This window comes from Magnolia sinica, chromosome 8, assembly GCF_029962835.1.
Source record: "Magnolia sinica isolate HGM2019 chromosome 8, MsV1, whole genome shotgun sequence".
Taxonomy (NCBI): Eukaryota; Viridiplantae; Streptophyta; class Magnoliopsida; order Magnoliales; family Magnoliaceae; genus Magnolia; species Magnolia sinica.
The window spans coordinates 1,235,261-1,248,284 of record NC_080580.1 but is presented as its reverse complement, the minus strand read 5'-3'; the positions used below and the strand labels follow the sequence as shown (position 1 = coordinate 1,248,284).

General features: G+C 39.1%; 2 protein-coding genes across 10 annotated transcripts in view; both read right to left on the bottom strand.

Annotated features, from left to right (window-relative positions):
• LOC131252556 (cytochrome P450 72A397-like) overlaps nt 1-4,291 on the bottom strand; it is an 85,748-nt gene extending 81,457 nt beyond the window's left edge. The window contains exons 1-3 of one of the 9 annotated variants that reach the window (XR_009174536.1): nt 3,882-4,291; nt 3,368-3,614; nt 3,029-3,227 (exon numbers count right to left, since the gene is read on the bottom strand). Coding sequence is in view for 1 of the 9 variants with exons in the window: in XM_058253155.1 (XP_058109138.1) it covers nt 3,029-3,227; nt 3,882-3,949 (267 nt within the window). In the remaining 8 variants the exon portion in view is untranslated. Of the gene's footprint in view, nt 1-3,028; nt 3,228-3,367 lie in introns of all 9 variants that reach the window. The other 8 variants (XR_009174535.1, XR_009174533.1, XR_009174531.1 and 5 more) reach the window with 8 other exon arrangements.
• A 3,893-nt stretch (nt 4,292-8,184) lies between these two features.
• LOC131252550 (probable LRR receptor-like serine/threonine-protein kinase At3g47570) lies at nt 8,185-11,996 on the bottom strand. The gene is made up of 2 exons (XM_058253142.1): nt 9,274-11,996; nt 8,185-8,681 (listed from the first exon to the last, which is right to left on the bottom strand). The coding sequence occupies exons 1-2, from the start codon at nt 11,990-11,992 to the stop codon at nt 8,299-8,301; spliced, it is 3,102 nt and encodes a 1,033-aa protein (XP_058109125.1). The 5' UTR covers nt 11,993-11,996; the 3' UTR covers nt 8,185-8,298.
• Nucleotides 11,997-13,024: the final 1,028 nt, after the last annotated feature.

Sequence of the window (13,024 nt, the reverse complement as noted above, 5' to 3'; positions counted from 1 at the left end):
TAATATGACCGGTTGGATGACTTGTACTACTGCCATGTGGAAATAGTTCAACTATTAAAATGCTTCCGCTGGATTGTGATGGCATTTTGAAAGGGGTTTTATAAAATGTTTCAGCTATTAAGCATCTTAGTAACCCCATAATCTTCTTATTGTAATAAGATGATATCTTTATCATATTACATACATCATACAATCTCCCTTTACCTAAAACCAGGACTAAAAGAAAAAGAAAGGTAGCTTTCTATGCATAGACCATCAGTACAAGAACAGCTTGCAGGTGGTGTTCCTCTTTGATTGGAGTGGTCAGAAGGCCACTGGATCTAAAGGAGCAGAGGCTGCCGTTGTATCGAGTCTGTTGTGGACTTGATGGCTGCAACATCATCCGGCCGTTGCTTTCCCTGCTTCCAGATTTTGATGCAGTGGAGCCTGGATCAAAGTGTCTCTGGCTAGATGTTGTTTTCAGAGTCTTTTGTGGATCCAAGTTGATTGTATTGTAATTTTTTGTTGATTCTGACTAGTGCAATTATATGATAGGTGAGGCCCGTTTGTTTTTTGTTGAGCCCACCTTAATGACTGTACATCATCCCAATCCATCAACAAAGTCACAGGTGTTGTGCTTCCACCTTTATGTCGAAAAAGAAAAAGAAAAAGAAAAAGAAAAAGAAAAAAAACTCCTAACCCAAAATTAAATATATCTAAAGCTTGTTAAGAAAAGAAATAAACTTATTTTATTTGGAAATATCTATAAACATCTTCACATAATTGTTGTGACCTAAGTCATTTGTCTCAGTGAATTCTGACCCCAAGATACAAGTCCTTCATTGCATTCATTTCCATGACAACATCTTTCATCTCCATTTGCTCTATAGGAGACTCCTCAGAACACGACACAACAATTCTAATCATTGAATTCAAGCAGTCATGCATTCTATTTCTTGTGTTGATACGATTTCCGCTGCCTTCAGTAACTTTGGCTTCTTCCAAGAGATATGGATCTACAATCTCCGTTACTTGTTCAGGCAAGGCCAACTTAGCAAAATGTTGAAGGCTAAGATTATCTTTAAACATGTCATCAGTTGGCCTATTATCACCAGTAGAAGAATTCAATAGCTATACACAGCTCCTTGTATGGATGATTTACCACCCATTGCATACTCGGTAATTTATGTCTCACAAGAATGTAGGCAACCACTTATATACAAATAAAAATAGAGGTTGAATCCATTTAAACAAGTAATTAGCATTTCTATTTTTCCTAAAGTTAGGAATTTCTAACATCAATCCATGTGCTATGAACTTTGACTGGATAGTGGATACCCATTTCCAATCTTATTATTAATGTTATTTTTAATTACTTAAGATTAGCTATTGGAATCTTACTCTCAGTCTAGCTAAAGGAATATACTCTCACTTGCATCTAGCAATGTGCTATTGCCTAGAAATTTGGATTGTCATATTTAAACGTGTGCAATAGTCCTACTAAGAAAAAGGGCGAGTAGAGGATTTACCAGTAGTCCACATTCGAGCTAGAGCCCACCTAAAGAACAGGCCTCCGTCATATGTAGAGCGCATGAACATATGCCATTCAACAGGTTGGAGCCACAATTAAAATAGCAGACGAATACAAGAAGAAGTTCCATTAATTAATTGGGCCAAAAGTATGAGAAAATTTGGAAACTTAGAAGCTATATGAGTAATGTTTGATATTCAAGGTATCATGTAGCTAATGAATGTACATCGGTTTACCAATTCAACATGGAAGCATGACAACCTTTTGAATGCATCATACACACACATACATGTATGCATAAAACGTACATAGATACGTATAAATACATACATAAATACATATTTAAGAATAATATGAAAAAACCCAAATCAAAGAAAGAAAGAAAAGAGAAAGAAACAGACCAGAAAAAGAACAGTCTCATACCACTCAGGATTCATTGCAAGGATTCATCATTGCCGGCTTCTCCTGATTTGATACATTTCTCCCTCTTCTCGATCCTACTCATCATAGTAGCTTGCACTTCTCTGATGATTTCCTTTCTCTTTAGGTTTTCTTTCGTGGGCAAAAACATGCAATGTGATAGTGTGCACGACATGAAATTTAAATAAATTATCATTTGGATCTCTAGTTTCGGAAGGAGTGACCAAATTGTAATAATGAGAAGCAGTGGTTAGACTATAGTTACATGGAGCCTAGTTCTTTGATATGTATGCCAGGCAAGATAATTGCGTTTCCACTATGGGACTGACTATTGTAATGCAATTTCTTAGTGCGTCCAAACACAGATTTCAACTGATGGTGGAATTAACAATTGGAATCCTACATAGTCAGAAGTAGGACCATAGGCATAATGGGTACTGAAAATTAATGCTCCTCAGCTAAATTTGGCCACCCTTCCTCATTTTGCATCTTGAGGTTCTTTGCTCAAAATCGCAATCATGTAAGATTGAAGCTGGATTTGAAAGGAATGCAATGGCTATTTGTGGGCTATTTCCTCACAATGAGTAGTTCCACTTGAATGAGCTTAATCATTGTGATTCAATTCAGTTGAGCTTCCAAACACACCTGTTTGTTTAAGTGGAAATTTGTGCAAAAGTTATACAAACTCCACTTAAGAGATGGTTTCTTCTGTTTGAAAAATAAAAAATGAGGAAATCAGTTTCCTTTTCCTAACTTTTCCTTGCATAATGGGGAAAACCATTCCACACTCCCCCATGCGAGAGACAGGTCTCACTGTTCAACTGTTGACCTTTTTCACATTTACACAAAAGACAACACTCATAACCAAACAATGGAATTATGGTTGATTGGATTTGGTTGGATTTTGCGGTTTTCCATTCCTTGAGGATTATGTAGGGGTTTTCCACTTCCATATTTTGGATTCTGTTTATCAAAACACGAAATAGAAAGAATGCAGCAAAGAAAAAAAGAAAATGAAAGAAAGAAAACAAGAGGAAATTCAGAACACAAACATAAGCAGGTATGTATGCCCTATGAAGAGCCTCGATATATAACAACCTCAGATTGTTCTGTTTGGAGTTGAAAATTCCGCCTTCCTTCTTTATAGCTGCTGCCAAACCCTGTTCGTGGGATAATGTCTCCCATTAAAGCCTGAAGATCATGCCACATCTGATTCACGGGACTCTTCAAAACCAACCCACTAATCCCATTTGCTGACCAAATCATAGCAACATACAGAGAATGATAGTAACATCCACTATAGCCAACAAGAAACAGAAATCAACTGACCAACGTACTAATTAAAAAATAAAAAATAAAAAATCAACAAATTCACATATTGCAAATAAGTTGACATGAAGCCAAATAAAAATAAAAATTAATCGAATCCAAACTGACCAAATTCAAAGAGAAGAAACTTTGTTCAAGGCCGTACACCCCAGGGCTACCGGCCTTCTCCTTGGCATTTCCACAAACATCTACTAGGCATTCTTATGAACTCATTAAAGAGAACTCGATGAAATAAGGAAATCACCTCTACCAATCTTCAAGGCTTTCCACATATGGTCCATCCACAAGAATGCCCATCATATCAACAGTCTGGAACACCAGAAATGGTCCCCATACACCATATAACTTCTGAAATCTATACAGAAAAACAAGGAACATGATGCACGTCTGTTGCTACAAATCACATCCAAACAAGTTTAGAAGAAATCCATTGTGACATCATCAGACCCCAATACTTTATCTCCGTCTCATTTTACATTCAAGATCTCTTCCCAAAAGTCCCTTGCAAGCCACTCTGTTAACTCATTTGAAAGCCTCTTGAAATTTCTGAATAATCAATACAAAATAACCATAACTCATGAATAATACAAGGTGAAGATGAATCAAGGAAAGAAAAGTATACCTATTACATGAAGAGTCTCCAGCCGTGAGAAGCCTCTGCTCCATTCTCTCGTAAGACCCCAACACCATTAATTCCGACAACCCACACCATTAAATCCGGTAACCCAGTCGCTGCAGCCCATCTCCACTCCCAATATCAATCCGAAAACCCCCAAATCCGGAAACCCCTAAATCCGAAAACCTCCAAATTCAAAAACCCCCAAATCTATCAACCTTCCGCTTTCGAATCAACGGCCCAAAAGGTAGCATTCTGCTATTACCATTGCTACCACCTCCCAGCTGAGGAATCAACTAGAATGGCTGCCCCTAATTCAAGCAGCGTGCTAAAATAAGAAAACCCTACGGAGAGGGAGAGGGAGAAATAGAGAGAGAAGGATCGAGAGAGAGAGAGAACAAGTGGATTGGGCAGAGATTGACGGAAACGGATTGGCTACTCCCCCTGACGCCAGCCCCGGAGCTGGTGGTGCGTGCTCGTGGGTCCATCATGATGTATGTGTTTCATCCATTCCGTCTATCTATTTTTCTAGATCAATTGATGGTAATAAAAAAATGAGGTATATCCCAATCTCAAGTGGACCACATTACAGGAAACAGTATTGAATGAACTTCGACCGTTAAAAACTTTTTGGGGGGCATAAAAGTATTGGATCAAGTTGATCTTTGTTTTCTCCCTTCATCTGGGTCTTTATGACCTAATAAACGGATTGGATTTCAAATAAACAGTACATCAGGCCTTAGGAGGATTTAAATGATGGATATCCAATCACTATTTTTTTCCTGTGGTGTGATCCATTTGAGATTTATATCCCTCTCATTTTTCGGATGAAAATATAAATTGATATTTTAAAATGTATGAACGGAATGGATGAAACACATACATCATGGTGGGCCCCACAGCGCACCGACCATCAGCTCCGGGGGAGTAGCCAATCCGTTTCCGAGATTGACGGTGGCCTACCTACACGGAGGATGGAAGCGGATTGGTTGGTGTACTACACACCAGCTCTATAGCCGTGTGTTGACGTCAGCAAGTTCTGTGGGTCACGTCATGAGGTATGTGTTATATCCAAACCGTCCATCCATTGTACGAGCTCTTCTTAAGGCTTGAGACGAAAAATAAGAGTGATCTAAAGATCAAGAGGACCACACTGAAAAAAAATCAGTGGGGGATTGAACGTCTACCATTAAAACCCTTTTGGGGGTCAATGAAGTTTTGGATGAATATGAAATTTGTATTTCCTCTTCATCCAGGTCTTTGTGACCTTATGAACAGGTTGGATGTAAAATAAATGCTACGGTGGGCCCTACGGATTTTTTAAGGGTGAAAACCATCATCTCCGCTGCTATTTGTAGTGTGTTCCGGTTGATATTTTGATATGATTCAATTTTTTGAATAGTACCTAAAATGATCTCGAAAAATGGATGAACGGTGTGGAAATAATAAATACATCATTTTGAGGCCCGTGTAACTTTGATCACCTTTGAACCGTTCGTACAACTCGGAGCTGGAGGAGCGTCAGAGCTCTTCTCTGCACGACACGTAACTACACCAGCTATACACATCAGCAATGGACGCGGATTGCGCACTGACAGCGTCAGTAGCAATGTGGCTACTGACAATACTCTGTGGGCCCTGTACAGTGTATTTTTGTTTTATCCAAGCGGTTCATATAATTTTACAGATCATTATATAGTATTATCAGAAAAATGAGAGATATTAATATCGCCAGTGGACCACACCACAAGAAAACAGTGGAGATTGAATGCTCACCATTAAAAACTTTCTAGAGTTCGCTGTAATGTTTATTTGTCATCCAACCTGTTGATTAGGTCACTCACACATGGTAGAAGAGAAAAAACAAATATAAGCTTAATTTAAAACTTTTGTGGCCTTTAAGAAGTTTTTAATGGTAAGTGTTCAATCACCACTCTTTCCTGTGGTGTGGTCCATATGAGATTTTCATCCGCCTCATTTATGGTCTTATGAAATAAAATAGTCTGAAAAAATAGATGAATGGCATGAATAGGACACATACATCATTATGGGACCCACGGAGCACTGTCAGTAGCCACCTCGCTACTGACGCTGTCAGTACGCAATCCGCGTCCACCATCAATCCACTTCCGTAGAGACGGACGGTCATGTTAAGGGCTCTGTGGAGCCCATCGTGATGCATGAGGTTCATCCACTCCATTCGTTAATTTTAAAATATAGTTTTAGTACACGATCCCAAAAAAGGATGTAGATCGATGCCCCAGGTGGACCACACCAGATTAGAGAGAGATGCGGGAAATAGCGTTTTGAGCAGGGGAGAAAATTTTAGAACACGCAGCCAAAAATGAAGTCTATCCAAAATTCAGCTTGATCCAAAACTTCTATGAACAAAGTTATGGTGGGCATTCAATCAACATTGTGTGGTCCATTTGAGGTTTGAATCTATTTAGTTTTTTGAACTACAGACTAAAATGGGCTGGAAAAACGGATGGATGGCATGGATATACATTAAATTATTAAGGCAGGCCCCAGTGTAAGGGTGACACCAAAAGGAAGGGTTTAATAACCGATGCGTTTGGCTACGGTTACTAAGATTCACCGTTGGATGAAAACCGTCGAGGAAACCTCCATACGACCGTCGCGTTTGCTCAATTGTTTTGATAGTGGTACTCTTGCTCCAGTGGTAGGTTCTCGGGAGTTTCAACACCTGGTGAAGGGTTTGAATACCCATAGGTGGTGAAATCCCACTACGGCGTGAGAAGTCCAATGCTTGTTTGAAATGGGTCTCAATAGAAGGATGGCTCTGTTTTTATGAATCTGTACCACAATAGCATAATATAATATTGTTATACATGTGCTACCAAGAGAATCCATCCACTCATTTGATAACCCATACATCTCTGACAAGATAAATATAATGTTTTATGTAACTTTTACAACTTAAACTTCCAACTCAACTGATTCCAATAGTAATGAAATGAATAGCAGGCTGCCTCCCTTTGTTTTTTTCTTTTTTCTTTTTTTTTTTTTTGTTTTAATTGTTTTGTTTTTGTTTTTATTTGGGGGCGCAAGGTTAAAAAAGTAAAAAGAAAACATGATACAAATAATCAAGGCTATCAATGGGTCGGGCTCTGGCCTACCAAAATCAAAAATTTGAAATGACTTGACTTGAAACATTTCAAAATTTGGGCTGAATCCAACTCCAGGCCCAGCCCATTGAAAGGCCTACTAATCATCCCATGCCTGCATTGTCTTTAGCCAGCAAGCCATAAATCTCACGCAGGAGCTCAACCCAACTATGGCACAAACGATTAGGCTTGCTCGTAACTATTCCTAAACCATCTGCAACTAAATTTCCTTATCTAAAAGTGCCGGATTTCTTAAAATTTATAACAATTTTCAAATGGAAAATATCCCCCACCTGATACCAAATCTTCCATGGGGCTGGTGAAGGGGATTAGAAATGGCATAAAAAAAAAAAAAAAGGAATCTGATAACATAATAACATTCCTTAACCCTAAGTCAATGCAATACTAATTAATGTTGTCAAAGGCTGCATGTGTTTCAGCCACATTATTAGTGACCCTGTCATAGAAGTAATGGAAGGCAAAGATAACTTCACCCATGTAATCTCTAAAGATTCTACCTCCTCCATCCTCATCAAGATTCCCACAAGAAGATTTATTAACATTTAGTTTTATCTATCCCTGTTCCGGCTTAGGCCATTTTAAATTAACGTCCCATCCCTATTCCGGCCTAGCTCACCCTTGTTGGTATTCACTGTTTTATGTGTACCATCTATTACATCATAGACTACCATGGTCTCATAATTCTAACCATTAACATACATTTGAGAACGTAGAAATGATTCACATTCATTAGGCAAAAGAATTACATCAATTGGATGAACCCATTGGATCATACAAGTAGATTTATTCTAAACTCATTGGATGAACACCTCAGCAAACTAAAATCAAGTTGGCAATCCAAATGGTAAACTAATTTCTTAAGATTAATTGTTATGTCTTTTTGAAAACTTTAGCATAAAATATATTAGTAATTCAATATTATTCTTATTATAATAAGATGATGACTTTTTCTTATTAAATTTATGATACAATCTCGCTTTGCCTAACATAAGATTTTTTATTTATTTATTTTTTTCAAAAGGAGGGATCATGTCTCCATATCATTGATAATATGAACAGAGGATGAAAAAGAAACATCTTCTCATATATTCAATATCAATACAAGTACACTTTTTAACCCAAGACTAAATAATATACCTAGAGCTTGTTTAGGAAAGTATTCAACAAACTCATTTCATTTGGAAATCTTTCTCAAAATAACTACCAATAGTTACTTAGTAATGGCCTAGGTAAGACAAACCATCATCTAATATTTGCAACCTAACTTGTTTGTCTCAGCAAATCTTGAACCCGAGATACAAGTCCTTGATTGTGTGCATTTCAGCAACAACATCTCTCATTTGCATTCGTTTACTTGGAGATTCTGCAGAGCACAACACACCAATTTTGACCATTGAAATCAAGCAGTTATGCATTCTATTTCTTGCATTTATTTGATTTTCACTGCCTTGAATAAATTCGGCTTCTTCTAAGAGTAGTTGTGGATCAACAATCTCCATTACTCGTTGAGCCAAAGCCAGCTTAGCAAAATGATGAAGGCTTAGATTGTCCTTAAACACGTCATCAGTCGGCCCCTTTCCAGTGATCATCTCCAGTAGAAGGATTCCGTAGCTGTAAACATCTCCTTGTGTAGATGCTTTTCCGCCCATCGCATACTCTACAATTTATACAACTTATGTTAGAATCTAAGTGACCATGGCTCACTGGTAGACAGTGAGTTTCAACACCGAGGTCATGGGTTCGAGTACACATGTGGTGCGTGTGGTCAAAAAAGATCATTTGGATACAAATAATATCAAAAGTTAGAATTTTGAGAGAGAGAGAGAGAGGGAGAGAGGAAATATTCTATTTAAACAAGTAATTTGCCTTTTTTTCCTTTACTAAAGATCTGAATTCCTAACATCAATTGGTGTGCTATGAAGTTATATGTTCTTGTAAAGATGCTCTACGTTGAATAAGACTTTGTTACTCAAATGAAAGAACTTTGCTCCTCAATCATCAAGAGAATATATGAGTTGCTGTTATTTTTAATGTAATAATAAAAAAATAAAGAGAGACAAATAAAAACCTAAGGCCATTAACAGAAAAGAAATCATCATACCTTATTATGGTGTGATTCATGTGGGGGGTGCAAGTGAGTATGTATACCGCTTTGTATATTTAGATCTTAGAGAATCTTGCCAGGTGTGGATCCTTCAATAATAATAACAATAATAATAATAATAATAGGAAATAGATGAAATTGTTACCTGGAGCGATGTACCCAATAGATCCCTTCATCCCAATTGAGCTGCTTTGAGCAACCTCAGATAAGAACCTGGCTAGCCCGAAATCACCCACATGAGCAATCATGTCATCATCAAGAAGAATGTTGCTTGGCTTTAAATCTTGATGAATGATTGATGTTTGGCAATGATTATGTAGATAATCCAGTGCAGAAGCCACATCTATAGCAATGTTTAGCCTTTGAGTAAACTTCAAGTTCCTTCTCGGCTGGTCATGGCCTTGTCTGTGCAACCACTTCTCTAGACTTCCATTGGACATGTACTCGTAAACTAGAGCTTTAAAAGCTGCGCCCTTAAAATCAATGCTAGAGCAACAAGTTAAGATCTTAACAAGATTCCGATGCCTAATGTTTCTCAAGGCATCACATTCAGCCATGAAGCTCCTCAGAGCTCCTTGTCGTTGAAGGTTGAAGACTTTCACTGCTACCATAATCCCAACACGATCTAGAATCCCTTTATATACGGCGCCAAAACTTCCAGTTCCGATCAAATTGGCAGGAGAGAAATCATCTGTTGCTTTAAAGATTTCCGCATAAGACACGTTCATAAAAGGAACCTCCATAAAAGGCACAGCAAAAGGTTTCCTTCTTGACTTTCTTACCCAATAAAGAATGGTAAAGAAACATGATAATGAAATAAGACCTAGGACAGCACCAATGATTGAGAATTTGACATTTGAAGCAAGAGAGATCCCCCGTTTCTTGGAAGCTTGGCTGGAGCATGGAGGCAATTGTAATTCATGAATACCCCCACAAAGCTTACTATTCCCGAGCACTGAAACTCGACTGGCATTTCCAAAGACCCCTTGTTTTGGTAATTCACCCTCAAAATTATTGAAGGATAGATTTAGATACTCTAGAGCAAACTTCTCCAGATATCTTGGAATCTTCCCAGATAAGTTGTTGCGTGAAAGATCCAGGTATCGAAGGCCTTTTAGAGTACTAAATGTTGATGGAATTGATCCTTGAAAGAAGTTCCCATCCAACCCAAGATACTCTAGGCTGAGACAATTGCCTAGCCAGCTTGGAATTTCGCCTGACAATTTGTTATTAGAAACATTGAATGTTCCAAGAGCTTGCAAGTAACTGGCTTCATGTGGCAGATTAGTGAAAGAGTTGTTTTTAGCTTGGAGTTCAATCAAAGAGGGAATGCTGAAAAGTTGTTTGGGTAAGGTACCGCTAAAGTTATTATAGTGGAGGTATATGAGGTTCAGGTCTTTGCAATTACCAAGATTTGAAGGTATGCTCCCCGATAGTTTGTTTTCAGATAAATAGAGTCGGTACAATCTGGTGATGTTGCCCAATGAAGGTGGAATTTCCCCTGATAATCCATTTGAATCCAAGGAAAGTACCTCCAACTTGTTAAGCTTCCCAACACCGATGGGAATGGCACTTGTTAAAAAATTACTCCCCATATCCAGTGCTGTTAAGCCGACAAGATTCTGAATTCCAGATGGGATGCTTCCGAATATCCTGTTACTACTAAAGGATAGCCATGTCAGTTGGGTCGAAAGATTAGCTATGGAGTCGGGCAACATGCCGCTGAGATGATTTTGTCTTAACTCCAGCACTTGTAAGCTACTGCAATTGGTCAGAGAATCGAGAAAACTCAAGTCACGACCTTTCCCAATTCCAAGTTCGTTGCCCCACAAATATAATCCGATGAGACCATTGAGGCTTCCAAAATTCAGAGGCACAGATCCGCTAAGACTATTGTTTGAAAGTTCAATAAATAAAAGTCCGGAAGCATTGGATAATGAAACTGGTATGGGTCCTGTGAATTGGTTACCTCCGGCATAAAGCCCTTGGAGATTAGGAAGAGTGAGCCCTATGTTCGGTGGAAGATTGCCATGCAATCTGTTAAATGCCACGTTCAAAATGATAATAGAGGAGATATTGTAGAGCCGAGGCGGAATCGTACCTGACAGTTTAGTTCCACCTATGCTAAGACACTCTAAACTCACCAACTGACAAAGGTCATCTGGGATGCTGCCCTCCAGACTGTTATAAGAAAGATAAAGGTAAGTGAGAGACGAAAGGTTTCCAAGTGAAGGTGGGATGCTTCCAGCAAGACTGTTGTGACCAACGATTAAGCGGGTGAGCTTCGATAGAGAGCCAAGCTCAGTCGGAATCCTCCCTGCGAGCTGATTCCCGTAAAGTCCAAGAACTTCTAGTTTCAAACAGTGGGTCAGATTTGCTGGAATTTCTCCAGTGAATGTGTTATTGGCCAGACTGAGATACCTCAAGTGGAACAACCGGCCAATCTCTTCAGGAATCATCCCGTGAAAGCCATTGTGTCTGAGATCGATTCTCCTGAGGAAGGTGAGGTTCCCTATGAAGGGAGATATGGAACCCACCAAATTTTGGCCAGTGAGGTTCAAGGCAGTGACCCTTTGAGGATGACGGGGACCACCGCAAGTGACACCTTGCCAGTGGCAGAAGTGGAGAGTATGGTTCCATGAGCTCAAAGAATGGAGAGGATCGTCGGTTATTAGATGTTTGAATTTGAGCAAAGCAAGGAGATCTGTTTCGTTGGAGAAGTGAGGGGCAGATCCAAAGAAACATGGAACGTGAATGGAAGAGAGAAGGAGAAATGACCAAATTGCCCATAAGCTCATACGTGGGAGCTCCATTATGGAGTTTGTGAATGCAGGAAAGGGAAAGTGAGGAGACATATATGGCATGGATTCTCCCGTGTATATATATATATATCTAAAGTGAGAAGACATAAATGGCGTGGATTCTCCCATATATATATATATATATATATATATATATATATATATAAAGTGAGGAGACATATATATGGCATGGATTCTCCCATATATATATATATATATGTGTGTGTGTGTGTGTGTGTGTGTGTGTGTGTGTGTGTGTGTGGCTGGTGCTGGGCCGAGCAGCTGAGTGGCCCCTGTTTTATGCTCTGTTGCTAGTTCCCCTGCTCTTCAGCAGACGGGCCTTCCCTTGCTGAATGTTTCCAGTTTCTCTGTTCCTGTGCTCCTGCTTCTTTCTTTGTTAGCTAGCTTCTTTACCTGGCCTTCCTTTTCTGGGTATACTATGGGTGAGGTCCATCTCTTTTTGTCTGGACCCGCTTGAAAGGCAGCAAATCCTGTTTCATCAATGAAATTCCAGTGGAAAATGAAAAAAGGAAAAAAAAAAAAAAAAAGTGTAGGGTCATGCTCTCCTGCTAACGCTCGCACATTTGCACACATGCCGTGGGCATCTAATCTGAACGGTCCATGTAATGTGGAATCCCATGAAACTCGTATGTACAAATTTTTACCCTAATCTAAAATTCTAGTGGGCCGTACCAAAGAGAAATGCAAATCAAGGAAGGAAACTATTTTCATTTTTCATGGCCCACCAAAGTTTTTGATCAAAGTAAAATTTGGGCCCAAGGGGTTTCATGAGGTGCTGCTTCATATGGACCGTTCAAATTTTGGAGTGCTGCCCATTTGGATATATGCGCGCACACACACACATACATATACGTAGGGTTATCAATGGGCAGGGCCTAGAATTGATCTTAGCCCAGATTTTGAACTGTTGCTGGCGGATGCGCACACACATATGAAGGGTTAGAATAGGACTTGGCCCAGATTTTGAACTGTTGCTGGATGGGCCATTGGCCTAGCCCTATTCAAAATTCTGATTTTTCTGGCCTGAGCTTGGCCCATTGACACCATATGTTTACGTCTATATATGTATGCATG

Excerpts from the sequence above, each read along its gene's own strand:
- LOC131252550 (XM_058253142.1), bottom strand. The coding sequence starts at position 11,992 with ATGCCATATATGTCTCCTCACTTTCCCTTTCCTGCATTCACAAACTCC. Across the intron at positions 8,682-9,273 it reads TATTGGGTACATCGCTCCAG|AGTATGCGATGGGCGGAAAA; the intron begins GTAACAATTTCA and ends TATAAATTGTAG.